Raw genomic sequence first — 15,591 nt, 5'->3', positions numbered from 1 at the left:
TGGGAAGGTCTCCTGTACTCACTAGGTCCTTCCCATCAAAAGACACCAGACAGGTGTTCCCTGGTTGCTCACACTACTTAACAGGTGGGACTTGGGGCTGAAGGTAACACAACAAATGTAGTCTGTAGTGCAGTACTGCAGTATTAGTTGAAGAGATGTAACCTGCTATGCCTCGTGCATGCAGAGTCAGAATTCAGTGTTATTTTTCACTTGTGCTTGAGCAGGACTTACACAGGTGACAGTGGTGAAGACCTAAGGGGTGAGCGGGGTTCAGAAGTTGTGCGAAGGTGGCAGTGGTGAAGATAACTTTGATGGACCAGTACTCACGGTTGAGATTTTCCTGTATTACGTGCATCTCACAGGTTGCCATAGATAAAGGGAATAGAGAGAATGGAGAAGGAAGAGAAGGCAATAAAGAGGGGAAAATGGAAGTTAAGGCAGCTGGCAAGGCTCTGACAACTCCTTGCACAGCTGGGAAATCCTATTGCCACCAATTCTGTGAGGAACTGGTAGCAGCAGCAATTTTGCAAATTTGCAAGTGCCTGTGGGCCACAGTGAGTCCCTGACAGAGGGTATCTGTAATTTCTTAGATTTTGCTCCGGTCTCAGTTACCAGCATAGGTGGTGGCACAGGGCCCAGCAGCACTCTGGGGCCTACAGCAGTGGCCCCTCGGCGCCTGTTTAACTGCTGGGAGGGACGGCACCAGCGCTCAGGGGGCCAGCCAGGGCTGAAGACCCCCTTCTCCTGGGCCAGGAAGGGCCGTTTCTGCCCTGAACAGGCAGCTGTGGGCGCGGTTTTCGATTGCCAAGGGGGAAGCAGCTCCCAGGACCGAGCCGAGGTGAGTTAACGTCTCCCCAGCCTGACATCAGCTGTGACCGACGGTACCGGCCGTCTCGGGCCCGGCCGTGAAAGCTGCCGGCCCGCGGGAGCCCGCGTTCTGCCCTAGCGCGGCCGCCGGGGCCCGTCCCGCCCGGGCCCGGGGACAGCCTGGCGCCGGCCGGCTCCATCCGCTGCACCGCCTCGCCGCTGCCCGCCTCGCGGGCACCTCGACGTCACGCGCGGGGAGGGGCGAGGCTCCGACGCCGCCGGCGGAGGATACGCGGCGACTTCCGCCTCGGTAAGCCCGGCTGCGCGAGAGCCGGGTGCCCGGCCTTACGCGGCTACTTCCGCCTCGGTAGGTGTCATGGCGGCGGGGCGGGCGCCTCACGTAACGGCGCCCGGCCCGGCGCGATCTCGCGCACATTCTCGCGGTGCCTCGCCGCCCCCCCCGCCCGCGTCCCCCGCTCGCCCTGGCCGCTCGCGCAGCTGCTCGGCTCTCGCTATATAAAGGGGCGAAGCGGGCAGAGCGGGCGGCTGGCGGCGGCGGCTGCAGCCCCAGGGCCGGCGAACGAGGCCGGGCCAGGCCGCGGGGCTGCCCGTGAGCCGGGGCGGGACGCGCGGGCTCAGGGGGGACGCAGCCGGGCAGGTTTATTGTTTTAGGGGCGACTCCCCCCCCCGCGGTTGGGGGCGTCCCGGGGGGCTCGGGACATGGCGAGCTCGACTAACACAAACCCCGTGGTAAGGACCGGGTCGGGGGGCGAGGGGGGCCCCGGGGGCAGCGCGGGCGGAGGGGGCCGGCGGGGCCCGCCGCCCCCTCCCCCGCACTCCCTTCCCTCCCGCCGCCCGCCTCGAGCGGTCCCGGCCCCCTCCCCGCGGCGGGAAGGGGCGGCGGGGGGGCGCGGGGCAGCCTCACCCCCGCGGCGGGGAGCCAACTTGTGGCGCCCGGCGCCGGCCGCCTCGGCGGCGGGGAGAGAGCGGAGCCGGGGGCGGCGGGAGAGGGGCGGCGGGAGCGGGGGCGCGGGGCGGCGGCCCGGGGGCGGCGGGGCGGCCCGGCGGGCGGCCCGGCGGGCGGCGGAGCCCCGCGGGAAAGGCCGGGCCCGCGCCGCCGCCCGCGGTCTGGGGGTCCGGCGGGGCGGGGAGGGCTGGCGGGCGGGGGGCGCCGCCGCCGGAGGGAGCCGCCCGGGGAAGGGGCGAGAGCCGGAGCGAGCGGCGGGGGAGCGCGGGCGCTGCCGCCCGCCCCGCCGTCCCGGGGCGAGGGGAAGCGGCGCCCGAGCCAGTTTCGGTTTTGTGGTGTCGGTGAAGCCCGCCGGGGCTCCGCTGGAGCCATTTTATGTTGCTTTATAAGAAGGAGACGATGGTTGAAAAGCACTTATCCCAGCCCGGCCGGTTCGGCTAAGCCGGGCGAGAGCCCTCAACTTCTCTCCGGCGAGCGAGGCAGTATTTATTTTAAAAAGAGAGAAAGAAAAAAAAAAAACCCCAGTCCTTTCCCCCCTGTTCCCTTCTCGTGCTTTCTGCACCTTGGCGGGTGGCTCGCTGCTGCACTTGTACTCACAGAGGTTTGCAACAAGCAGTCACACAAACCTGCGCAGCCACCGAGCCCCCCCCCGGCCGCCGCTCTCCTCTCCGCTCCTCTCCCCCTTGCGCGCCCCCCGGCCGCGACCCCCGCCCCGAAGCGCTGGAGGAGACAAACCCGGCGTCCCGGCGGCGGGCTCGGCCCCCTTGTTTGTGGCTCTCAGATCCATCATGGCTTCCCCCTGCCTTTCTGCCTCCCTGCTCCTTGTGTTCCTCCTCCCTGTGGCTGCCCTGTTTATATAGAGCTATTGCCGCTCTCTAATATAGACTCTGCTAGGATGGGAAGGTGCTTTCCAGCCCCACGTCACCGCCTCTCCATTTAAACACCACATCAGCCTTTAAATAGGGAGCGAGCCGCGGAGCGCGGGCTGGGAGGTGCATGCGTCCGCGGCGGAGGCTGGGAGACGGGCGGCTTGTCCCTCGGATCCTGACCGGGCTTTCGCCGGGTTTCCCTTCCCTCCGCGCTGCCCGTCCCCGTCGCCACCGGCCTGCGGAGCGGTGGTGCTTTCTGCCGGCGGGGGCGGGGGGGGTGGCTCCGAGCCGGTGTAAACGGACTTTACGCATTGCACAAAACCAGTTTTCATTCATCCTCTCCTGCCTTTGAAACTGTTTACCTTTTTCTTCCTTTTTTTTTTCTTTTTCTTTTTTGTCCCTAGTATACAGCTAGTGCATGTTCCTGTGTTCCCATAAGCTCTTCGAAGTAGTTTTTCTGATGGGTGGGGAAAGCAGAGTTTAAACAGTTTTTACCCATTACATCAAGAAGAGATGTGGTACTTACTTCATGGCACTTTGCCAAGGTCTGGCTACAGCTGTCACCCTAAAAATAATGCTAATGTTAAAGTTTTGTCTGTGGGTCATGGGCTGCAGATACTACTCAATGATTTCCATGCGTTTCTGGTCACTGAAGTGTACAAATATTTTATTACAGTCCAGGCTGAGCAAAGATTTTAGAATTTTCAGTAATATCGGGTTTAAATACAGTATTTGTTATACTGCAAAACAGTATACAAAAGCAAATGCAAAGCATCCTAGTTTTCCTTCCCAAATCTGAAATTTTACAGACCTGCCTGCAATTGCAAAGTAGCATCGTTGCTTTGATATTTTGTTAGGGTTTGTATCAGAAAATTTTAGCAAAGTAGTCCGCCATTATGTGCAGGGCAGTTACTCGGTGGGATGTGTATCGAATGTGTGTGATCTGAATCTGTTAGTTGTCCTTCAGTTTATAAGCTTCTGGCTTTATTTTTTGATTGCAAGAAAATGATCTGTCTCTGTATAGTAAATTAGAGATTTTACTTCTGTTTTTCAGCCGAGATAGTACTGAATAGCTATATATACACACATATACGTAAAAATAATCTCCAGAATACTTGTAAATATCTTTGATTCAACAATTTACTAAGACTTGCTTTTTCTCGGCTGTATTTCTGTACTGGTATAACTTCTGTAAAGTTCTCTTGGAAGGTGACTGTGTTTGAACATTGTGTTTGGAATAGCAAAAGCCAAGCTTAAAATGAGCCTGCTTCAAATAGGTATGCTTTAGGCTAATTTTCAATTAAGTAGTAAAACCTTGCAATAGTGCATGGCCAACTTTGTCAAATTCAGGTCTCGTTCAATAGCAAGGATCATGATGCTTACTGTAGGGTTAGCAAAGATGAATAGAAACATTTTGAAATACTGCAACCAGGTGATAACTTTAGGAAGCTAGACTTTGAGCCTAATGTGTCAATTGTATCACATCAGCATCCGATCAAATCTGAATTGCTAGCAATCTGTTCTTCCTAATAAAGGACAAATATAAGACATTAACAGTTGTATGCAGTATAAGATTTTGTAGCTGGCAAAGGTAATTTATTTGTAAAAGTCCACGACAACGTTAAAAAAGCTCAAATTTTAATGCTTACAATGTAGATTATGTGTGTTACTTCTTTTTACACACATCTTTGGTGTAATTGTGACCAAAACTAGTTAACTTCTACAGTATGCTCTTCTAGCTGTCATACAGCTAACTTCCAGCTGTAACTGCACAGACAGGAGAGATTAGCAACATTTCAGGGATAACTGCAGAAGCAACCAGGAATAAACTGCTGTCAAATGCACAAAGTATGCCACGGTATATATCTCCATAATGTATTGGTTATTGGAACCCCAAACTGCTGAAATCCCACGTGTTGTGATAATAATTACAATGAGATGCAAGTTTTGTACCCTTGAAACTGGAGGAATGTAGGAAGTCTAAGCCCCCAAAGGCATGTGGCATTTCTTAAAATAGCTTGCTGGTTGCTTCTCGGATTTGGAGTGTATGTGCGTGTGTAGCAGTCTCACCATACTCGGAATTTTCTTTACAAGATACACAAAGAAAGTGAAATATAATTGTTTCCTTATGTTCCCAGAGGGGGAAGTACTAGATTTCAAATCTTTTCTATGTGTTTGTGGTTGTATCTAATAAATCAGGAATTTTAATTGTTGTCTTTAATCTATAGTAAGTGTTTGGAATAGTGTTTATTGAAGAGTGATTTGAGTATTTTGCTCTTAAAAGAGCTTGAAGTTTACAGCAATGTACTCTTTATGAGGGAGGCACTTTAATATAAACCAGATGAAAGCATGATTATTTTAATAGCAATCTTTAAAGTTTCCATTATGTTCTCATTGCTTTCTCTGACTGAATGTGGAAATTTATTGGAAAGCTTAGCTCACCTGCTATCCCATCTTGTTCGGCAATTGTATTCCCATGTTTATTTTTTGAGTAAGAAGCATATGAAAATAATTTTGTCGTTCAACTCCGGAGTCTTAGGTGGTTTGTATAAACAGCTTGAACATCATGTAAATAATGCTTGAAGCCAACACTTAGTGTGTATCTAAAACAATACAGCGTACTTCCTTTTAGAGGCCAGGGCTTGAGGCTGTTTTGTAATCTTACTTGCTGGATTTGCCTCTGTTGAGGTAGGAAAGGAGCGTTCTGTGATATTCTTCAAAATTCCACTGTGGATGGCTCTTGAAGGCATTGTTGCTCCCGCTGTGGAAGGCATTGCCTCCGCCTGGGCTGGACGTTCAGTAGGCATGTACACAGGAGAGTGTTTTCAACCGGACAGGATTTTTCTAAGTATTACGTAAACATTCATAGGTAAAGTTGGACAGACACTGTTTCATTATAAGCCTGCAGATAATTTCTTCTCTGTTCCTTCTAATCATACAGCCATGAGTGTATCATATATTGTGATACTGCATGATTACAACAGCATCCAAAAATTCTGACCCATCTTTAGATCCAGTGTACTTTAGATCCGGTGCTCTGGCTCGTGCAGAGAGACACGTGCACGTACAAACTGCTGGTGGGTTCCTTAACCTGCATTGCACTCGGTTCACTGCACCTCTGTGCTGCTGTTGTCTTTTGGGGGGCTTAGATGCCTGCTTGGGCTGTTGGAAGTTGTGCAGAAGGACGCTGTGTCGAGGGCAGAGTGAACATTTGTGCTCTTAACCTGCCTTTCTGCTCTCTTGCTAAACTAATGCTGAATGCTAGAAACCAGTATCCTGCTGGTTTGAATTTGGTTTTTTCCCTTACTACACAGGGGGAAAAGAGGAAACTTTCCCAAGCAGACTGTTGGGCTGTAGGGTTAGTTTGTTGTATCTGAATATTGATATTTTTTCCTAGGGCTTTGTAAACTGGGGAAGCTTTGTAAATAAACCTGACCAAAATGTTTGACTGTGGAGATAGGAAGCAGTAACTGCTGGTGGAAATTACTAGGGCAGTTTGTGTAAAATCTGTTTTATTAGAAAAGTGGACCTAATAGATGGTTGAAGGATAAAATGTAATCCCCATCCTGCAGGAATTTTGATTGTAGTTTCAGACATACAGGTAGTTCTCTTAAGTAACTCACATGCCTGAGGTTAAGCATGTTTATTTGCAGAATGTGGTTTTGGCATTAACAAACAGATGCTTTTAATACAATAAGGAACAATATATAGAATAGGTTAAGTAGCATTTCTGTGCTAGTTGAATTGTGTAAGCTTTATGCAATTTGTTTAATTATAGAAATAATAGGACTTAATGTTATTAAATAGAATGTCTTTTTGCATCTGCTATGTATTAAATCTAAGTGGAAAAATAATCCTGTTAATGATGCTTGGTATTTCTGAGTTATACACTATGCAGATTTAAAATACTAGCACCCAAGAGTAGCATGGCTTTGAAAGTCTGTTTCAAATGTCTCTGTAAGCACACCTAATCCTGTGCTTGAAGTTTGGATGCATAAGCGTGCAATATTGTTTTGAATGAAGAAAAACCTGCAAGTAGTCTGGTATGTTTTGGTTCCGTTGGAGCAGTTAAGATTTGGACATAGGTGCTGTAAATGTACGTTTCAAGGATGGCAAACTTACCCTGTTACTTGAGGCCAGAATTTTTTTTTGAGACACAAATGACAAAAGGATGAATTCTACTATATCATTCGCTTGATTTGCAGCAGCATGTTTTAAAGCTGAAAAATGGCAAACTGATGAAATGCAGAATGAACAAAAAAATAGGGTGCTGATAGCATGCCATTTGCCAAAATACTGATGTATGGTCAATAACACAGAGTGGTATGCCAGGTTTGGTTATGGTGTTTGCTTGGTTGGTGGGATTTTTTAAAATTTTCTCTTATTTTCTTCTTTTTTTCCCTTGTTCTTCTGTTGTTGGTTGGTTGGGGTTTTTTTGGTAAGAAAAATCACTTGAGTATGCCCCAATGTGGAGTTTGTTTTATACACTAAGGACATCATGCACTAAGCAGCCATGAAACTGTTTATTTCTTAGTTCTAGGCTTCCAGATAGGTTCTTTTCTCCTCTTGTAATATCAATACATTTCTCTGTTTTTGTTGGGGGTTTTTTGGGGAGGAGGGTAGGCTGGTTTTGCTTGGTTTGGGGTTTTTTTTACATTTAAAAGCAAACTTCTTTTTGTGCTTATTGACCACTCAGCTTTTTCCTGGACTAGTAAATCATGCGCTGCTATTCCCCTGCCGTGATACCGTAACATAGTCATAACAATTCCGTAACATGTGTGCAATATAATCTTTAGCATATCTGTAATAGATTCAACACTTCTGGGATGCATTAAGCAACTGCGTATGCATGAAACATTTGTTTCAAGTGCATGCAGTAAATTTGTGTAGTTCCAGCACTTCTGGACTAACTACATGTGCTTGGTGCAGGTTTTCTGTGTGTGTATTGGAGGCACAGCCCTCCTGGGGTGCCCAACCCACTGGATGAGTACAGAATGATTGATTTGCATATATACAACATATCTGATGCGTGTGGCATCATTTGGGATTTCTTGCTTAAGGAAGTTGTGGAACAAGGTAGAGGAAGATGCCAGCTTACAGAAAGTTGTAGCTACTTTCAGATCAGTTTAAAAAAGGTCTATCCCCAGCCCAAGGAACAGCCTCAGTCAGTGGAGTATATATGGTTCACAGGCTGCAGATCAATCAACCCTAATTCAGAGCTCGTAGTGCTACCAATTAGATAGCACAGATATTTAAAGCCAACCAAAATTCTGTTGAGGTTCATATATATGTAGAGAGGTCCAAGCTGTACTGTTTAAAAGGTACAGCACACATGCATAGTACACTTATGGTCCTATGAGTTAAATTTTGCGCTTTAATAAGGTTAAGTATTTATATTCTCTTTTTAAAACTGTACCTTTATTTTAAAATTCACAAAATGGTTGAGGTTGGAAGGGACCTCTGGAGGTCATTACAAGCAGGGCCACCTAGAGCCAGTTGCTCAGGACCATGCCCAGACAGCTTTTGAGTATCTCCAGGGATGGAGACTCCAGAACTTCTTTTAGCAACCTAAAGTGAATTGATAATTCACTTTATCATTGACAGTTTAGGCATGAAATCAGCATAATAGAATAATAATGTATTTGTAGTATTTCCCCTGAGAAATTTCTAATGTAAAAAAGTAAGTACTGATTGAAAACAGAAGTCTGTCTAGCCTAGTGTCCTGTCTTCAATAGTTTCTGTAAACAGATGTGTAAGGAAGAACAGAACATTCACATGAATGCTTCCAGTATTCTGAGCCTTCAACATTTTTCAGCTTGAGATCGTTCTGAGCCATATTTGGTTCCTGTTGAACTAGCAAGCACTAACAAGTTTCTTTTCTCTCCATTTATCTAATCTCCTTTTGAACTTTTAACATATTTTGACATGAGTATTTTACATGCATGCAAGCAGGAAACAAATATACTGAATGCAAAACAATCTCCTTTTCTCTGTTTTGAATTACACTCCTCGTGGCTTGAAAACTCTTGTGCCATAGTTATGTCACAAAAGATAGCAAACAGTCCCTTCCCTTTTCACCTTGTTTGAACTGTTCTTGCTGATTTATACCTCCTTGGATATTTTAGTCACTCAGAAACATGCAGTGTATTCTGTAATGCAGTTTGCAGAGGATTTTTTTTTGGGGGGGGAATCTTATTTTGACATTAAAGTGATAATCTTTCAAAACAACGCTGACTAGTTACTTTTTTTTTAAAGCCTAAATTGTACAGATCTGTAATAGAAGATGTCATCAATGATGTCAGAGAAGTTTTTCTGGATGAAGGAGTGGATGAACAAGTTCTTATGGAACTCAAAACAGTAAGTAACAACTTAAAAGTTTTTTTTTTTAATAGACCAATACAGCAGTTGGTTTTCAGATCTGCTTGCTGTTGTACTCAGTAAAAATACTAATTTTTAGTTAGCTAAGCATTGTATTAATCTGCATGCCTGCAGCCCCATATCATTTGAATTACACTGCTGTATAGAGAGATCTGCTCACCTTGTTTACATTCCCTAATCTGGCATGTCAAACTTGACATAAACTAACAGCAGGCATCTGAATTCACAGTGTTACTTCAGTCCCTGAAACATTACATCTTTAAAAAAGAAAGGGGAGAATATGTTTATTTTAGAGGCAGACAATTCTTAAGGCTTCTCTGCAGGAAAAATAAAACGCCTGCTCTGCTTGATGTTTTTGTCTTTCTGAAGAAGAGGAGTTGCACTGTTGGATGCATTGTCAGATTTTTGCATGTATGGTTTGTCGTTTGCAAAAGTATTGGTTTTGGGGGGGTGTGTTGGGTTTGCGTGGCAAGGTTTTGGTAGCGGGGGGGCTACAGGGGTGGCTTCTGTGAGAAGCTGCTAGAAGCTCCCCCTGTGTCTGATAGAGCCAATGCCAGCCGGCTCTAAGACGGGCCCACTGCTGGCCAAGGCCAAGCCAATCAGCGCCTCTGTGATAACATATTTAAGAAGAAGAAAAACACTTAGAGGGGGAGAGCTTTTGCAGCCGGAGAGAGGAGTGAGAAGATGTAAGAAACTCTGCAGACACCAAGGTCAGTGCAGATGGAGGGGGAGGAGGAGCTCCAGGCGCCGGAGCAGAGATCCCCCTGCAGCCCGTGGTGAAGGCCATGGTGAAGCAGGCTGTCCCCCTGCAGCCCATGGAGGAAGGATGAGGGGGTGTAGAGATTCCACCTGCAGCCCGTGGAGGACCCCACGCCGGAGCAGGTGGAGGCACCTGAAGGAGGCTGTGGCCCGTGGGAAGCCCACGCTGGAGCAAGTTCCTGGCCGGACCGGTGGACCCGTGAAGAGGGGAGCCCACGCCAGGGCAGGTTTGCTGGCAGGACTTGTGACCCCGTGGGGGACCCCACGCTGGAGCAGTCTGCTCCTGAAGGTCTGCACCCCGTGAGAGGGACTCCATGCTGGAGCAGGGGAATGATGAGAGGAGTCCTCCCCCTGAGGATGAAGAAGCGGCAGAAACACCGTGAGATGAACTGACCGTAACCCCCACTCCCTGTCCCCCTGTGCCGCTGAGGGGGGGAATGTTGAAGCCGGGAGTGAAGTTGAGCCCAGGAAGATGGGAGGGGTGGGGGGAAGTGTTTTAAGAGTTGATTTCATTTTCTCATTCCTTTACTCTGTTTTGCCTAGTAATAAATTAGATGAATTCCCTCTCTAAGTTGGGTCTGTTTTGCTCGTGACGATAATTAGTGAGTGATCTCTCCCTGTCCTTATCTCGACCCATAAGCTTTTTGTTATGCCTTTTCTCCCCTGTTTAGTGAATGAGGGGAGTGAGAGAGCGGCTCTGGTGGGCACCTGGCCCCCAGCCAGGCTCAACCCACCACAGGGTGGTACATAATAAATTGCACTGCGTGCATCACACTTTTCTGAAGCTCTCAGATTCAGAATTGTTGTACGTACAGTGGGTTTGAACTGTTACCAAGGGTCCAAAAGAAAGGCAGTATGTTGACCTGAGCTCTAATGGGTCTCCTATGGCTTTCTTCGAATTCTTCCCAAGTAAAAGAAGCCCTTCAAAAGGGAAAAGGCAGGGAAAGGTTAAAACAAAAAAAAGAGGAAGAAATAAAGTAAAAGGAAACTGGGAAAGTAGGTGCCTGCTTATCTCAGTTGTTGAATAAGGACTTCTTCAGAAAGCGGGATGTCCTATACTCTCAGTATTTTTGAAGTATTAAAAAATGGATGGAGTGGGAAAGGAATTATGAGTTTGGCTAGACAGAAACAGGTGAAGACTTTTTTTTGTTTTTCCATGAAACCATAACCTGGCTTGGTGGAAACAGAGTGAGCACTATCAGAAAAGCACCTTGGTGTTTGTGGCACAAATATGTTCTGCAAATGATGTCAGAAAAGAGGAAAGAGACAATAAGGGAAATGAAGTATTGAAGAGGAAGGCTTAGGGAGCCCTTAGCAGGATTTGAACTCAGGAGTTGTGGTTGCCTGTAGTCTTTTTGATGCAGATGTATTACGGATTACTTGCGTTGCTGTCTTTTTGCAAGAGCTGCTTTTTTTACATCTGTGGCTTTTCTTGGGAGACATGTCAGCTGACAGCAAGAACTGAAGGCCTGGAGAAGCTGAATTTGATACTGTGTTAGAAACTGTGTATATGCTTGTACAGAGGCATTATCTTAGGTACACTGGTAGTTTCTGTTCGAGTGTGTTATGAGACAGTAGTCTTCAAGCAGCTTTTACTGAGGAGTTCCAAGAAGGAATGGCTTGAGGAAAGCTGTAAGAGAATTATTTTTCTGATTAAAGAGGTAAGAAAGAAAGAAGGTAGAGAAGTGAAAACTTGAAGGCTAATTTAAAGTTACCAGTTTATCTCTATTTGTGCTTCTTTTAGGGTCATTATGAATCTTTCACATTTGGAAGAAAGAAAGAGTGTTAAAGCTTAACCTTCCACTGTCAATTCTTAATTAATTCTTAATTCTTCTTTTAATTCTTAAAACATTAGCTCTGTAGAGTTATCTCTTAAGTCTGTATTTGCCTAAGGGCTTTTTGGCTAAGTAGACTGCACAAGATAAACAGTGAAAACAAATTCAATTTTGGAGTACTGTCTTTATATTGTTACAAATTGTGATGAGTAAAAATTGTTCACAGAGATTTCTCTTTCCTTTTCGAAACTAGCTGTGGGAGAACAAGCTGATGCAGTCCAAGGCTGTAGATGGCTTCCATTCAGAAGAGCAGCAGCTTTTGTTGCAGGTGCAACAGCAGCAACAGCAGCAGCAGCAACAGCAGCATCATCACCACCACCATCACACACAACCTCAGCCGCAGCAGACTGTGCAGCAGCAGTCTCAGCCACAACAGGTCCTTATTCCAGCGTCTCAGCAAGGTCAGACTTACTCTCTAATTTCCCTGGCACAAGACTCTCAAGTTAGACCAACTCCTTAGCATATTCTAAATCTAGGGCAGGATGTTTATCTGATGGATAACTTTGTGTCTTTATGTTAAACTTTGTCTCTACTTGCCTCTATTTAATGGGTCAAGAGAGCTGTCTTGGCAAAAAATATTCTGGTATTTGTGCTAGTCATAATCTTCAGAAGATTTTGGAACAGCTGAATTCTTCTCTTGCTCTTCTATGTAACTTTTTCAGAATACATGACTTTCAGATTCTGTCAAAAATCCATTAGCTTTGTAATTTCAAGCCAATATACATAGGCAGTTGACAATTTAGTCATGAGGTAGTAATGTCATTAGGAGCAAATTAATTTAAAAATACATTATTGTTTAGTACAAGTGGTTGCTAGGACATGAAAAATACTTGTATAACAGTTTGAGTATATGTAGGAGATGGTTTTCATGTTAGAACAAGTTTCAAGTGAAAAGCATAATGCCTGGGTATTTTTGTGGTCTTAAAAGATTACACACTGTGTAGGTGTGGATTTTCAAGGTATATTTTAGCTCATCATAACAGTATTGTTTCTTGTAATTATTGTCTTGTGTATTCTCCATTAATAATTTAACGGAAACATTTTCACCAATTACAGTTTCATTTGAAAACCAAGATAAATACTACTGGACTTTACTGCAGATATGCTGTGTAAACAAATCTGCCACCTGTGAAATGCTTGAGTTGAGTTTTCAGTGTGTATATAATTGTGGCATAAAATATTTATCTGTAGTAGTCATCACAGACTTGAGTCTTTTTATCGTATCTCATGTATCAGAACCTAAGTTGTCATAGGCACAAAAGATTGTTATGAGATGATTCCCCCACCCCCCCAAAAAACCTCAAAGGCCAACTACCATATGTATTCAAAACAGAAGAGAACTAGTGTGACAAGAACCTGTTGTTGGGGCCTTTTTTCCTTGGTGGGGGTTTTTTTGGTGGTGTTTGTGGTTGGTTTTTTTCTTCTTACGGTACTTTGTATTTTGGCTGGACATAAATCAGTTTCAACTGTTGGGATAAAATTCATTTTGAGATTAAGACCCCTAAATACACAGGGGCTTCAAATGATCCAGGTGTCTCAGCTTAAGTTACAGTCAGCAGAACCGGGAAAGTCTACTCACCAAGACCTCTAGTGGCTCCTTAGCTGAATAGCTGTGCTCTGCTGACCAGGTTTGCCTCCACTAATACGGAGGTTGCTGTCCTTCCATTTGTGTCTTAGGGTAGAGTAAGATCCTGCCTATAGCAATTGACTTACACTGATTTATTGTTGCCCAATGTTGTGGCTTATGACCAAGTGACAGTGTGGAGACTAAATGAAATTAGGATATCAAAGCGCTTTAATCACAGACATGCACTTCTATGAATTACTTGACTTCCCTGTTCCATGGGGGAGATGGTGTAATAGTTACTTATATGACCTGGTGCAGTCCCAGAGAGAGATCAGGACGATCAGCATGGTGATTTTGCTGTTCTGTGTGTGGTCCTAGCACAGGGTCATGAGAATTCCTGGGGCTCTTTTGCCCTCCCTGGGTTCCCTGAAAGTTGGAGAGATGGCCTCAGATCTTGGTGCAGGGTTGTGGGGCTTCACTCTCAGTTATCTCCAGTATTCTTAAGTGTTGTTGGTTATAGGATTGGATGGAGAATACCTTGTCAGTCATTAGTTTATTCAAATTACCCTGTCATTTTCCAATGTGCTGTCAGTGATACTAGCACTGGCAACCTGATTGTTCCATAGACTTGGACACTTTTTCACTTCTAGATGATCAACAGGTTGTTTGCATAGTTTAGCTATCTATTTCCTTTAGCACACCAAAACTATTTTGTTGTTTGGGGCAGGTGGTTGATCATATTTCATCTGTTTCTGCTACATTAGAAAGACTGTGAAGATCATGAGCTTATGCTAACAGCTATGCTAACTAGACCTAACTCAAGCTAACTGGTGCATCCTGTTAATGTACCGTTCATCTTGCTACAATCCTTGCTTAAGTCTGTTTTAAGAGTTAACTGTCTGTTAAAAGAGTTAAGTCTGTTTTATGAGTCAATTGATGTTTTTGGAGAACTCCGATAACTGGACATCAGCAAGTTTATCAATGTTTCACTAACACTAATTTCAGAAATGTGTTTTAAATCTTGCTTTATGTAGGGTCAGAATAGGTAACTGAAGCCTTGAAATAAGATCTGTAAAGCCAAGATAGCCGTATTGCTGCTCAGAGCTGTTGTTGTATATTGTCTTGAGAGTAAAACTTAGTAAGATCAGAGACTGCTCAGTAGTTGTTTCTGTAGCTACTCAGTAGCTCAGCTGATATTTGGGTGATGTTCTTTCTAAGTTATTCTGGCTTGGATGTTATTTTGGGCAGACTGCATAGTTTTCATGAAATGCTTTTTTTTTTTTCCTAGCACCTCAGCAGCAGGTTATTGTGCCAGATTCCAAGCTGATACCACACATGAATGCGTCGGGCATGGTAAGAAAAGCATGCATACACTGTCATTACATAAGTTGTTTCGATAAAATAGTAAGCACAAATCTGGTATTAGTCATCAGGTGCTTAAAAGTAATTTAGGACACTCTGGTAAAGCTATCTACCATCTTTTTGAGTTTTGCTGCTGCACTGACAATCTAGGAACAGTAATCCAGGACTTTAGTTTTGATAACAAATCTAGGACTTGCCTTGATCCTCTGCTTTAAATGTGTTTAACTAAAACTTTTCTTAAATCAGAAACTGGAGTGCTGTTGGTATGAATCTGCATGGTGATGTGGTTATCATACACCGACACAATGATGTGATACAAGCATATTGTATTTGCTAGATGCAGGAAAAAACATGAACTACTCTGAAACTTAGGCTTGTATCAAATGAGAGATTATTTATCAATTTACATCAATCTTTTCTGGTCACATTATTTTGATTCACTAATTTTGTAATAGCATATAAAACTTGAGTCTGGTCATTTACCCTTTTCTTGAAGGTTTTATCTCTAGAGGTTAATTTTGGTTATCTTACCTTGCTTTAAACACCCTGGCTTAATTAAAAAAAAATTGCTTGCAAAGTGATGAAAACAACAGCTAATATGAGTTAAATATGTATATTAAGACCAGAATTCATTACATTCTTATCATTCTCATAGTAAAAGCATGGGAAACAAAGTTTCATGATTAGTCAAAGCTGCAGCAGTGTGCTTACCCTCCACTTCTCCATTACCTGCTGACCTTATTCTAGAAAAGAACCTGAACTTCATTACTCAAATAGCGTGATTTACCAAGAGGCCAAGAGCACATTAACATCTACCTTTTTCTTCCATGTTTTACAACCATTTCAATGTGATTTGTAACTTCCCAAGTCCAACACTTAAACATTTTTTGTCTGTCTCATTGAGTTAGATCTTGTTGATGGGTATTGCAAAAATGAGCATGCCATGCTTTTAAAACTCTGTCAAAATGAAGATGAATTGTATACTGCAGAAGACTAATGTTCAGTAAATAATTACAGAATCAATTTGGAATTATTGTGTGTGTTTCT

At 44.7% G+C, this 15,591-nt stretch overlaps 1 protein-coding gene across 1 annotated transcript in view; it reads left to right on the top strand.

The window, feature by feature from the left end:
- The first annotated feature begins 1,265 nt into the window (after window positions 1-1,265).
- GTF2A1 (general transcription factor IIA subunit 1) overlaps window positions 1,266-15,591 on the top strand; it is a 29,724-nt gene continuing 15,398 nt past the window's right edge. Inside the window, exons 1-4 of the mRNA XM_054826384.1 lie at window positions 1,266-1,557; window positions 8,899-9,000; window positions 11,809-12,016; window positions 14,471-14,535. Of these exons, the coding sequence (XP_054682359.1) occupies window positions 1,528-1,557; window positions 8,899-9,000; window positions 11,809-12,016; window positions 14,471-14,535 (405 nt within the window). The 5' untranslated portion in view covers window positions 1,266-1,527. The remainder of the gene's footprint in view (window positions 1,558-8,898; window positions 9,001-11,808; window positions 12,017-14,470; window positions 14,536-15,591) is intronic.

The sequence above is a fragment of the Grus americana genome, chromosome 5, assembly GCF_028858705.1.
Source record: "Grus americana isolate bGruAme1 chromosome 5, bGruAme1.mat, whole genome shotgun sequence".
In the NCBI taxonomy this organism is placed as follows: Eukaryota; Metazoa; Chordata; class Aves; order Gruiformes; family Gruidae; genus Grus; species Grus americana.
Note: the sequence above shows the minus strand (reverse complement) of the source record. Positions and strands in the feature narration are given on the sequence as shown.